General features: G+C 44.0%; 1 protein-coding gene across 2 annotated transcripts in view; it reads left to right on the top strand.

Moving 5' to 3' along the window:
• cblb (Cbl proto-oncogene B, E3 ubiquitin protein ligase) overlaps positions 1-12,383 on the top strand; it is a 180,518-nt gene that overhangs the window by 72,964 nt on the left and 95,171 nt on the right. For both annotated transcript variants that reach the window (XM_055943014.1, XM_055943015.1), the window contains exons 5-6: positions 2,072-2,228; positions 4,598-4,719. In XM_055943014.1, coding sequence (XP_055798989.1) covers positions 2,072-2,228; positions 4,598-4,719 — 279 coding nt within the window. The remainder of the gene's footprint in view (positions 1-2,071; positions 2,229-4,597; positions 4,720-12,383) is intronic.

The raw sequence follows: 12,383 nt of genomic DNA, 5'->3' as shown, positions 1-12,383 counted from the left end.
TCTCCGCCTTGTCCGCGAGCGTCTCGGCCACTCATCTCCGCCTTGTCCGCGAGCGTCTCGGCCACTCATCTCCGCCTTGTCCGCGAGCGTCTCGGCCACTCACCTCCGCCTTGTCCGCGAGCGTCTCGGCCACTCATCTCCGCCTTGTCCGCGAGCGTCTCGGCCACTCATCTCCGCCTTGTCCGAGAGCGTCTCGGCCACTCATCTCCGCCTTGTCCGCGAGCGTCTCGGCCACTCATCTCCGCCTTGTCCGAGAGCGTCTCGGCCACTCATCTCCGCCTTGTCCGAGAGCGTCTCGGCCACTCATCTCCGCCTTGTCCGCGAGCGTCTCGGCCACTCATCTCCGCCTTGTCCGCGAGCGTCTCGGCCACTCATCTCCGCCTTGTCCGCGAGCGTCTCGGCCACTCATCTCCGCCTTGTCCGAGAGCGTCTCGGCCACTCATCTCCGCCTTGTCCGCGAGCGTCTCCGCCACTCATCTCCGCCTTGTCCGCGAGCGTCTCGGCCACTCATCTCCGCCTTGTCCGAGAGCGTCTCGGCCACTCATCTCCGCCTTGTCCGAGAGCGTCTCGGCCACTCATCTCCGCCTTGTCCGAGAGCGTCTCGGCCACTCATCTCCGCCTTGTCCGCGAGCGTCTCGGCCACTCATCTCCGCCTTGTCCGCGAGCGTCTCGGCCACTCATCTCCGCCTTGTCCGCGAGCGTCTCGGCCACTCATCTCCGCCTTGTCCGCGAGCGTCTCGGCCACTCATCTCCGCCTTGTCCGCGAGCGTCTCGGCCACTCATCTCCGCCTTGTCCGCGAGCGTCTCGGCCACTCATCTCCGCCTTGTCCGCGAGCGTCTCGGCCACTCATCTCCGCCTTGTCCGCGAGCGTCTCGGCCACTCATCTCCGCCTTGTCCGAGAGCGTCTCGGCCACTCATCTCCGCCTTGTCCGCGAGCGTCTCGGCCACTCATCTCCGCCTTGTCCGAGAGCGTCTCGGCCACTCATCTCCGCCTTGTCCGCGAGCGTCTCGGCCACTCATCTCCGCCTTGTCCGCGAGCGTCTCGGCCACTCATCTCCGCCTTGTCCGCGAGCGTCTCGGCCACTCATCTCCGCCTTGTCCGCGAGCGTCTCGGCCACTCATCTCCGCCTTGTCCGCGAGCGTCTCGGCCACTCATCTCCGCCTTGTCCGCGAGTGTCTCGGCCACTCATCTCCGCCTTGTCCGCGAGCGTCTCGGCCACTCATCTCCGCCTTGACAGAATGTTCTCCTCAAACCATAACGCAATTTGGAGCGTATACCACCCGGTTCCCAGTCAATTCTCAAATTATTAATGCGGTTGGCATGCAGTAATGTTAACTCATGTTGTAATAGCCTGTAGTTTATTGGGCATGTTGTATTAATTGTGATAGGCTCACATTTCACCGGTACGCCGTACCCCCACTATCTATTACTTCACACCAGATTACTGTAACCCTCTCCTCAAATATTATGTTTAGCGACATGACGATGTAGCCCTTTCCTGCAGGCAAATTACCAAATCACCCTCTAGTGGCCTCATGGATGGAATTTTTATTTCATAATTAATAAACATTCATTTAAAAAAAATACGCCAAAATCCAGTTTTCCTATGTCAAATGGTTTTGTTATATTTCAGTCTTCTGTGATGTATATAAAGTGTAATAATGGGATGCAAACCCGAACTTGAATACGTTTCAACTCTATATCTGAAATGGTACAGGTGTCTTCTTTTTTTTAAGCCCTTAATCATGTGTGTGAGGTGTATACTTTTGTTTCAAAGTAGATTTGTTTAAGATTACTTAGAAACACTCTGTGTGACCTTGATTTCGCCCACTGCAGTAAAAGGTTAATGTGATTTTGTGGTGACATAGTTATGAATACTTTCTGAAGGCACTGCACATAGCATGAAAAGCTCTGTCTTTATTGTGATATTCCACACAAGGTCATTGCTATCAGTAAAAGCTTGGAAACCCAGTTGCTTATTATGAGCTACCACCAGGCTTACTTTGGTGACTTTAGACTGTCGTTTAGCTCCACTGACTTTTGCTTTGTGGTCTGGTTGTGCCCTCCAGGACCATCGTGCCTTGGAGAGTGTTCCGACAGTGCCTTCACGAAGTGCATCACATCAGCTCTAGCCTGGAGGCCATGGCCATTAAGTCCACCATCGATCTCACCTGCAACGACTACATATCTGTCTTTGAGTTCGACATCTTCACCAGGCTGTTCCAGGTAAATTTCACTTAGTTTTCTCATGCTTTTTTAATACATTTTTTCCCCCCACATTCTTTCTCTTTTAGTAGAATTCTGAATGATCCTCCCCCTTTCCTCCTCCTCGGGTTACCCAAATGCCATAAATGGACTGTCATAGCTATCTGAGAAAGGTGAAAACTGAAACGAGGGTTCCCTCCACCCTCGCCTCCTCCACCCCATTTCATAAAGAAAGACAGTAATGAATATAGGTCAAAGGGACAAGCCGGGTGCATTCAGAGAAACGATGTAGGTCCAATTGTATGCCGCCCTTTGGGACTCTCGGTCATGGCCAGTTGATGACACAGCATCAAATCATCAAATCAAATGTTATTGGTCACAAACAAATGTTTAGCAGATGTTATTGCGGGTGTTGCGAAATGCTTGTGTGTCTAGCTCCGGCAGTGTAAAAATATCTAACAAGTAATATCTAAAAATCTCATAACAAAACGGACAATACATACACGTTTCGAGTAAAGGAATGGAATTAAGAATATATAAATATTTGGACGAGCAATGTCAGAGCGGCATAGACTAAGATAGAATAGACTAGAATAGAGTACAGTATATACATATGAGATGAGTAGGGTAAAATATGTAAACATTATTAAAGAGACTAGTGTTCCAATTATTAAAGTGGCCAGTGATTTCAAGTCTATGTATACAGGGCAGCAGCCTCTAAGGTGCTAGTGATGGCTATTTAACCGTCTGATGGCCTTGAGATAGAAGCTGTTTTTCAGTCTCTCGGTCCCAGCTTTGATGCACCTGTACTGACCTCACCTTCTGGATGATAGTGGGGTGAACAGGCAGTGGCTCGGGTGGTTGTTGTCCTTGATCTTTTTGGCCTTCCTGTGACATCGGGTGCTGTAGGTGTCCTGGAGGCCAGGTAGTTTTCCCCATGTGATGCGTTGTGCAGACCGCACCACCCTCTGGAGAGCCCTGCGGTTGCGGGCGGTGCAGTTGCCGTACCAGGCGGTGGTACAGCCCGACAGGATGCTCACAATTGTGCATCTGTAAAAGAATGTGAGGGTTTTGTTGCGCCTTCTTCACCACAATGTCTGTGTGAGTGGACCATTTCAGTTTGTCAGTGATGTGTACGCCGAGGAACTTGAAGCTGCGATCCCGTCGATGTGGATAGGGGGTGCTCCCTCTGCTGTTTCCTGAAGTCCACGATCAGCTCCTTTGTTTTTGTTTACGTTGGGTGATGGGTTATTTTCCTGGCACCACACTCCTAGGGCCCTCACCTCCTCCCTGTAGGCTGTCTCGTCATTATTGGTAATCGGGACTACTAATGTTGTGTCGTCTGCAAACTTGATGATTGAGTTATTGGCGTGCGTGGCCACGCAGTCATGGGTGAACAGGGAGTACAGGAGGGGGCTGAACACCCATCCTTGTGGGGCCCCAGTGTTGAGGATCAGTGAAGTGGAGGTGTTGTTTCCTACCCTTCACCACCTGGGGGAGGCCCGTCAGGAAGTCCAGGACCCAGTTGCACAGTGCGGGGTTCAGACCCAGGGACCAAAGCTTAATGATGAGCTTGCAGGGTACTATGGTGTTGAATGCTTTGCTATAGTCAATGAACATCATTCTTACATAGGTATTCCTCTTGTCCAGATGGGATAGGGCAGTGCGATGGCATCTTATGTGGATCTATTGGGGCGGTAAGCAAATTGAAGTGAGTCTAGGGTAAGGTAGAGGTGCTATGATCCTTGACTAGTCTCTCGAAGCACTTCATGATGACAGAAGTGACTGCTACGGGGTGATAGTAATTCAGTTCAGTTAACTTTGCTTTCTTGGGTACAGGAATAACGACGGACATCTTGAAGCATGTGGGGAGAGCAGACTGGGATTGGCAGAGATTGAATATGTCCGTAAACACTCCAGCCAGCTGGTCTGCGCGTGCTCTGAGGACGCGGCTACGGATGCCCTCTGGGATAGAACCCGGGTCTGTAGTGACGCCTCAGGCACTGAGATGCAGTGACTTAGACCGCTGCGCCACTCGGGAGGCCTTTCTATGCACTATTATTAATAAATAAAAAAATCCCCGGCTCCAAGATATAGTGCCCTTGAAGTTCTGAGTAGATGCGTACTCTGTACAAGTGATCCTGGTTTAGTAAGTACACTATAAGAATGGTAGACAGGATGGAACCTGATGCTTCCTCATCTTGTGATGTAATAAAGTGTGTGTGTGCGTCACTTAAGGTGTGCTATTGTGTTATTTGAGCGGACCATCTGTGAGCTCTGTGAGCTCCAAGAATTAGGAGTCCTTTCTTGCACAATGTTTAATTGTTGATCCAAGTGGAAGTATTTGTGGGTGTGTGTGACTCCTCTCCTTATTCTCTCCTCCTTATCAGCCATGGGGCTCCATCCTGAGAAACTGGAACTTCCTGGCTGTGACTCACCCTGGTTACATGGCTTTCTTGACCTACGACGAGGTTAAGGCACGGCTACAGAAATACACCAACAAACCCGGCAGGTATGTACATGCCACAGGAAGGTGTGTTGGTGTGCGTGTGTAAACATGTGTGCCTGCGTGTGTGTTCTCAGGGACATGTGTTGAGGGTAAGTTGAGTTCTTATTGGAAACAGGTTTAGACTCCTTTAAATCTATATGTTTATCCGTGATTGATTCTCCAGGCCTCTTGATTTACTCTCAGACAGACTACTCCTGTCTGAATTTTTGGCCATCAATGGGCAGGTGTGACAAGGAAACATTTAATTTTTTAAAGCTTGGAAGTTTGGACACACCTACTCATTCAAGGGTTTTTATTTTTACTATATTCTACATTGTAGAATAATAGTGAAGACATCAAAATTATGAAATAACACATATGGAATCATGTAGTAACCAAAAAAGTGTTAACCTGTTGGGGATGGGGGCGCTGTTTAGACTATTTATGCTAATGTGGCTAATTTTTTAAACGGCTTCCCACAAAATCCTTGATCGTACAATATGCATATTATTATTATTATTGGATAGAAAACAGTCTATAGTTTCTATAGGAGTTGAAATTTTGTCTCTAAGTGGAACAGAGCCCATTCTACAGCAATTTCCCTGACATGGAGTCAGATTTGAGAAATGTTGGCCACTTTTCTGAAGTCAGTTAAAAGGGCACTGTCGTTGCTATGACTATACGGACACTTCTTACGTCTTCCCCTGGATGCCTTTACGTGATGACGATTCCAACGGGGTCGATTGCTCGTTCACAGGCCCTACAAATGAAAAAAACCTTTAGCTAGCAAGTCTTTTCTTGCTGCGTAACGCGCGTGGAAGACACCGACCCTCTCCTGTTCCAAGCGTTAGTTTAGCCTGTTATATTTCTCCGGTCATCTTTTCACTCGTTATAGGAGTTACAAACATCATAAAGTAGTTAATTTAAAGCGTTTTATAGCAATTTATATCCGTTTAGTGCGATTTTGGGACATTTATTTTTGCAACGATGTGAAAAGTTGGGCACGCTTTTCAGTTCATCCCGAACGCAGTTGACATTTCCACATGGCAAGAGGACAGCTTTCCACCAAAAGACGATTTCTCCCAAGAAAGGATCCTTTGCCCAAGATACTGATGGAAGAACAGCTCAAGGTAGGACATTTTTATTATGATAAATCGTGTTTCTGTCGAAACATTTTAGTGGCTTAGGACGCCATGTTTTTTGACGTAGCTTCGCTTGGCGCAAACTGTATTGAAAAGTAAGGATAAATTAAAAAATGTAATAACGCAATTGTATTAAGAATTAAATTGTCTATCAATCCCTGTCCACCCTATATTTTTTAGTCACGTTTATGGGTATTTATGTATAAGAGTAGATCACTGTCTAAGTGGCGCAAGGACAAATTCTGACCAGCTGAGTTACATTTCACATTGTCTAACCATGATTTTGGTGGCTAAATATAAACATTTTCGATCAAACTGTATATGCATGTTGTAATGTGATGTTACAGGAGTGTCATCGGAAGAATTCTGAGAAGGTTAGTGAAAAAATTAATATCTTTTGGCGATGTTGACTTTTATCGCTCACTTTGGCTAGAATCAATGCTGGGCTGCTAATTGCTATGTGCTAAGCTAATATAACGATTTATTGTGTTTTCGCTGTAAGACACTTAGAAAATCTGAAATATTGTCTGTATTCACAGGATCTGTGTCTTTCGATTCGTGTATGCTGTGTATTTTTACGAAATGTTTGATGATTAGTAGTTAGGTAAACACGTTGCTCATTGTAATTATTCTAGTCCATTTGTGATGGTGGGTGCAATTGTAAACTATGAAGTCTACCTGAAATATGCACTTTTTTCTAACAAAACCTATCCCATACCATAAATATGTTATCAGACTGTCATCTAATGAGTTTTTTTGTTGGTTAGGGGCTATAAATATCTTAGTTTAGCCGAATTGGTGATGGCTACTGGTGTTGGTGGACAAATAAAAGATGGTGGATTATGCTAATGTGTTTTTAGGTAATAGATGTACATCTTTACATATTGTGTCTTCCCTGTAAAACATTTTAAAAATCGGAAATGTTGACTGGATTCACAAGATCTGTGTCTTTCATTAGCTGTATTGGACTTTAATGTGTGAAAGTTAAAAATTTTAAAAATATATTTTTTTTGAATTTCGCGGCACTGGTTTTTCAGTGGGGGGGGGGGGGGGGGTGCCGCTAGCGCCACGCTGATCCTAGACAGGTTAAACAAATATATTTTATATTTGAGATTCTTCAAAGTAGCCACCCTTTGCCTTGATGACAGCTTTGCACACTCTTGGCATTCTCTAAACCAGCTTTTCAAACAGTCTTGAATGAGTTCCCACATATGATGAGCACTTGTTGACTGCTTTTCCTTTACTGTGCGGTCCAACTCATCCCAAACCATCTCAATTGGGTTGAGGTCGGGTGATTGTGTAGGCCAGGTCATCTGATGCAGCACTCTATCACTCTTCTTCTTTGTCAAATAGCCCTTACGCAGCCTGGAGGTGTGTTGGGTCATTATCCCAACTAGGTTCAATGTTAGCTAGCAAACATTATGCAATAACTAGCAATGCAAATGGCTCTGAGATATGAATAATATTACTGCACAGATCATACACGTAACGTTAGCTAGCGAGCCAGCCAGCTAATGTTAGCTAGCTAGCTAACAGTACACTTTAACTTGAAATGAAAATGACTTTCTGACAGAATTAGAAGCGTATAATATCTGAAAATGTAGCTAGCTAGACTCTCTTACCCGTATACATGGATGGACGCTTTTCCCTCTCTGTCACAGATGCTGTGTTTGCCCTTAGTTTGGAGATGTAATCCGGAGACAGGTGTTTTCTCCATCACCTTAGCTATCATACTCTAATTTCAAAACTCGGTCCTCCAGAATGTGGAGAGCAACACTTATGCAGTTCTACTATGCAATATATATTTTTTAAAGCAGTGTTAGACAGGATTATCTACACGTACTGACCAGCTCAAATAGACAGAAGCGTGCTACATGTCAGACCAATCTAAACTCATCTCTCGGCATTTCCAGTCTATTCATTATCTCAGCCAATCATGGCTAGCTGTAAGGTTGCTGTCCTTTTCTGTGGCTAAACCAAGTGCGCTCGTAATTTAATCTGTTTTACCATGTATAAATGTGTTTCTATGGGCTAATATCAGTAAGGCCAGTTTCAATGTTTCATCAAGTATTTTTTTTAAATAATTGTTTCATACCTACAGTGGTCTTAAAATGTAAATAGCAAAATGGTCCATGGTATAACCATCTTCTGTCTAGTTAAAACAATTCCATATGTTAGCCTTATTAGATATCGCCATCTAGTGGCTTAGACTCTAGGGCAGGGATGGGCAACTCAAATCAAATTGTATTGGTTCCCGTACACATATTTAGCAGATGTTATCGCAGGTGCAGCGAAATGCTTATGTTTCTAGCTACGACAGTGCAGTACACCGAACAATACAAAACAGTGCACACAAATCCCAAAAATATGAATGAAGAAATGTCAGAGCCCGGAATATGAATATCTATGTATATAATGGTGTGTATAGACAGTATGGACAGTATATGAATAGGCAAAATGAGTACAACAACAGTTATGTAACTTTGATGGGGTTGGGGGCCACAAAAAAATCTGAACTCATCATGAGGGGCCGTAGTGGCTCGGGGCGTCTGTGTACCCACATCCATAACCACACATGCAGTCAGAGCTGGCCCTAGCTTTTTAGGGGCCCTAAGTGAAAAACATTTTTAGTGGCTCCCCTCTTGATAGCAGAGAGAACATTTTTATTTTTCGAGTTCATTTCTTGCAATTCTACAGATTTGCCAGGGGATGGGGTGTAGAGAAGCTTTTGCAATTGTATCATTAATTTCACACAATTCTAGTCATTTGCCATAGGGCGGAGAGAACATCTTTCAGTTTTACAGGTCATTTGGAAAGGCCAGGAAATGGGTTGATAATTATCGAGAGCACTACTTTCCCCGCCCTTATGGAGTGGCAGCACAACAACTGCTTTCCACACTTTTGGAATTTTCCTGATACGAAATTTAAATAAAACACGGGTGTTACTGAGCCAGCAATGAGGGGCTCAGTAACACGCAATGTCAGCCCAGATTGACTTCTTGGTGTCAATAGCTAATAAGGCAGCAATAACTTCTGTTTCTGTGAATTGCCGAAAAGACAAACCCTGACTACCATTTCCCATGTGGCGGGAGGTTGACTGATCATCCATCGACGCAACTGGAGGCTTTAATTGGGAAGAACAGTCGACTGACTGGCCAAGACTAGTATGACGACCATTTCTTTCACATAGAATGCAACTGAGATAAAATGATGATTAAAAGCATCACAAATCGGAACTTTTCCAGTAATAATACAGGAGTCTAAAACTACTTGCTTAGGCAGGGAAGTAGATGAATTACCCCGCTTCAGTGAATTCAGAATTTTCCAGAATTTAGTGGGATCACTAACAGAGCCTGCCATAGCGTTAAGGAAGTAGTTTGATTTGGCCTGTTTAACCGAGGCAGTGCACCTATTTCTCAATTTCCTAAATAGCTGCCAATCAGTTAACATGCTAGTTTGTCTAGCCTTGGTCCAGGCTTGATTTATTATGAAGAGAGTACAGGAGAGTACCATGGATTAGTTTGGTTTTTGACTCAGAATTGCTTGAAAGGGGCATGTTTATCAGTCAGAGAGGTAAAATAACTTTGTAAGTGCCAAAACAGGATCTGGTTTGCAGCTAGTAGAAAAAAGCTCTGACAAGCATATCCATAACATGATACTGCCACCACAATACTGGAAAATACAGAGGCTTTCACGCTCTGCTGTGTTGTGTTGGATATGACCCAAACCTGTAGTTTTAAATTTAGGCTAAAAAGGTAATGTCCTTGCAATATTGTCTTGCAGTATTACTTAACGGCCTTTTTGCAAACAGAATGGATGATTTGTTATGACATTTTTTATTTTGACTTTGTCATACAGGCTAGTAATGTGCAGTGGAGACAATGTTTGCTTCTGAAGCTAAGCAGGGTTGGTCCTGGTCAGTCCCTGGATGGGAGACCAGATGCTGCTGGAAGTGGTGTTGGAGGGGCAGTAGGAGTCACTCTTTCCTCTGGTCTAAAAAATGTCCCAATGCCCCAGGGCAGTGATTGGGAACACTTCCCTGTGTAGGGTGCCGTCTTTCGGACGGGATGTTAAACGGGTGTCCTGACTCTCTGAGGTCATTAAAGATCTCATGGCACATATCGTAAGAGTAGGGGTGTTAACCCCGGTGTCCTGGCTAAATTCCCAATCTGGCCCTCAAACCATCATGGTCACCTAATAATCCCCAGTTTACGATTGGCTCATTCATCCCCCTTCTCTCGCCTGTAACTATTCCCCAGGTCGTTGCAGTAAATGAGAACGTGTTCTCAGTCAACTTACCTGGTAAAATAACGGATAAAGTATTGTGGTGGCAGCCTCATGTTATGGGTACGCTTGTCACTGGCGGGGCCTGGGGAGTTTGTTAGGATGGAAATAAATATGAAAGAAGCAGAGCACAGGTATTTGTATTCATTATGGATCCCCATTAGCTGCTGCCACTCTTCCTGGGGTCTAGCATAATTAAGACAGTTATACAATTGTAAAAACATTACAATACATTCACAACAGATTTCACAACACATTAAGTGTGTGCCCTCAGGCCACTACACTACTACCACATATCTACAACACAAAATCCATATGTACGTGTGTGTATAGTGCATATGTTATCATGTGTGTGTCTGTGCCTGTGTTTGTCTTTTCACGGTCCCTGCTGTTCCATAAGGTGTATTTTTATCCTTTTTTTTTTTTAAATAATTGTATGAGTTACTTGATGTGGAATAGAGTTCCATGTAGTCTTGGCTCTATGTAGTACGGTGTGCCTCACATAGTCTGTTCTGGACTTGGGGATTGTGAAGAGACCTCTGGTGGCATGTCTTGTGGGGTATGCATGGGTGTCTGAGTTGTGTGCCAGTAGTTCAAACAGACAGCTCGGTGCATTCAACATGGCAATACCGCTCACAAATACAAGCAGTGATGAAGTCAATATCTCCTCCACTTTGAGCCAGGAGAGATTAACATGCATATTATTAATGTTAGCTCTCTGTGTACATCCAAGAGCCAGCCATGCTGCCCTATTCTGAGCCAACTGCAATTTTCCCAAGTCCCTTTTTGTGGCACCTGACAACAGAAGTCCAGCTGCAACAAAACTATTAGCTGTAGGAACTGCCTTGTTGATGGTGCTGTTAAGAAGCCTTTATTATGGACAGACTTCTCCCCATTTTAGCTACTGTTGTATTAACATGTTTTGACCATGACAGTTTACAATCCAGGGGTACTCCAAGCGGTTTAGTCACCTCAACTTGCTCAATTTCCACATTATTCATTACAAGATTTAGTTGAGGTTTAGGGTTTGGTGAATGGTTTGTCTGAAATACAATGCTTTTAGTCTTTTAAATATTTAGGACTAACCTATTCCTTGCCACCCATTCTGAAACGAACTGCAGCTCTTTGTTAAGTGTTGCATTCATTTCAGTTGTTGTAGAAGCTGATGTGTATAGTGTTGAGTCATCCGCATACATTTACTCAAAGCATGTGGCATGTCATTAGTAAAGATTGAAAACAGTAAGGGGCCTAGACAGCTGCCCTGGGGAATTCCTGATTCTTCCTGGATTATGTTGGAGAAGCTTCCATTAAAGAACACCCGCTGTGTTCTGTTACACAGGTAATTCTTTGGCCACATTATAGCAGGGGGTGTAAAGCCATAACACATATGTTTTTCCAGCAGCAGACCATGATCGATAATGTCAAAAGCCGCCCTGAAGTCTAACAAAACAGCCCCCACAATCTTCTTATCATCAATTTCTCTCAGCCAATCATCAGTCATTTATGTAAGTGCTGTGCTTGTTGAATGTCCTTCCCTATTGTCTGTTGTCAATTTGTTTACTGTAAAATAGCATTGTATCTGGTTAAACACAATTTCTTCCCAAAGTTTACCAAGGGTTGGTAACAGGATGATTGGTTGGCTATTTGAGCCAGTAAAGGGGGCTTTACTATTCTTAGGTAGCGGAATGACTTTTTACACATTCTAGTAGGAGTGGCAATATCATCCGCTATTATCCTCAGTAATTTTCCATCCAAGTTGTAAGACTCCAGTGGCTTGTCATTGTTGATAGATAACAACCATTTTTTCACCTCTTCCACACTCACTTTACGGAATTCTAAATTACAATGCTCGTCTTTCATAAATTGGTCAGATATAGTCAGAGTTTGTTGCTAGCATGTCATGCCTAAATTGGCTAATCTTGCAAATTAAAAATAATTAAAGTAGCTTCCAATATCAGTGGGTTTTGTGATGAATGAGCCTTCTGATTCAATGAATGATGGAGCTGAGTTTGCGTTTTTGCCCAAAATGTTATTTAACGTGTTCTAAAGTTTTTACTATCATTGTTTATGTAATTTATCTTTGTTTCATAGTGTAGTTCTTCTTTTTATTTAGTTTAGTCACATGATTTCTCAATTTTCCATACGTTTGCCAATCTGTTGTGCAGTCAGACTAATTTTCCATTCCTTTTGCTTCATCCCTCTCAACCATACAATTTTTAAATTCCTCATCAATCTACAGGGATTTAACAGTTTTTACACTAA

Source organism: Salvelinus fontinalis, chromosome 13 (assembly GCF_029448725.1).
Source record: "Salvelinus fontinalis isolate EN_2023a chromosome 13, ASM2944872v1, whole genome shotgun sequence".
Taxonomy (NCBI): Eukaryota; Metazoa; Chordata; class Actinopteri; order Salmoniformes; family Salmonidae; genus Salvelinus; species Salvelinus fontinalis.
Note: the sequence above shows the minus strand (reverse complement) of the source record. Positions and strands in the feature narration are given on the sequence as shown.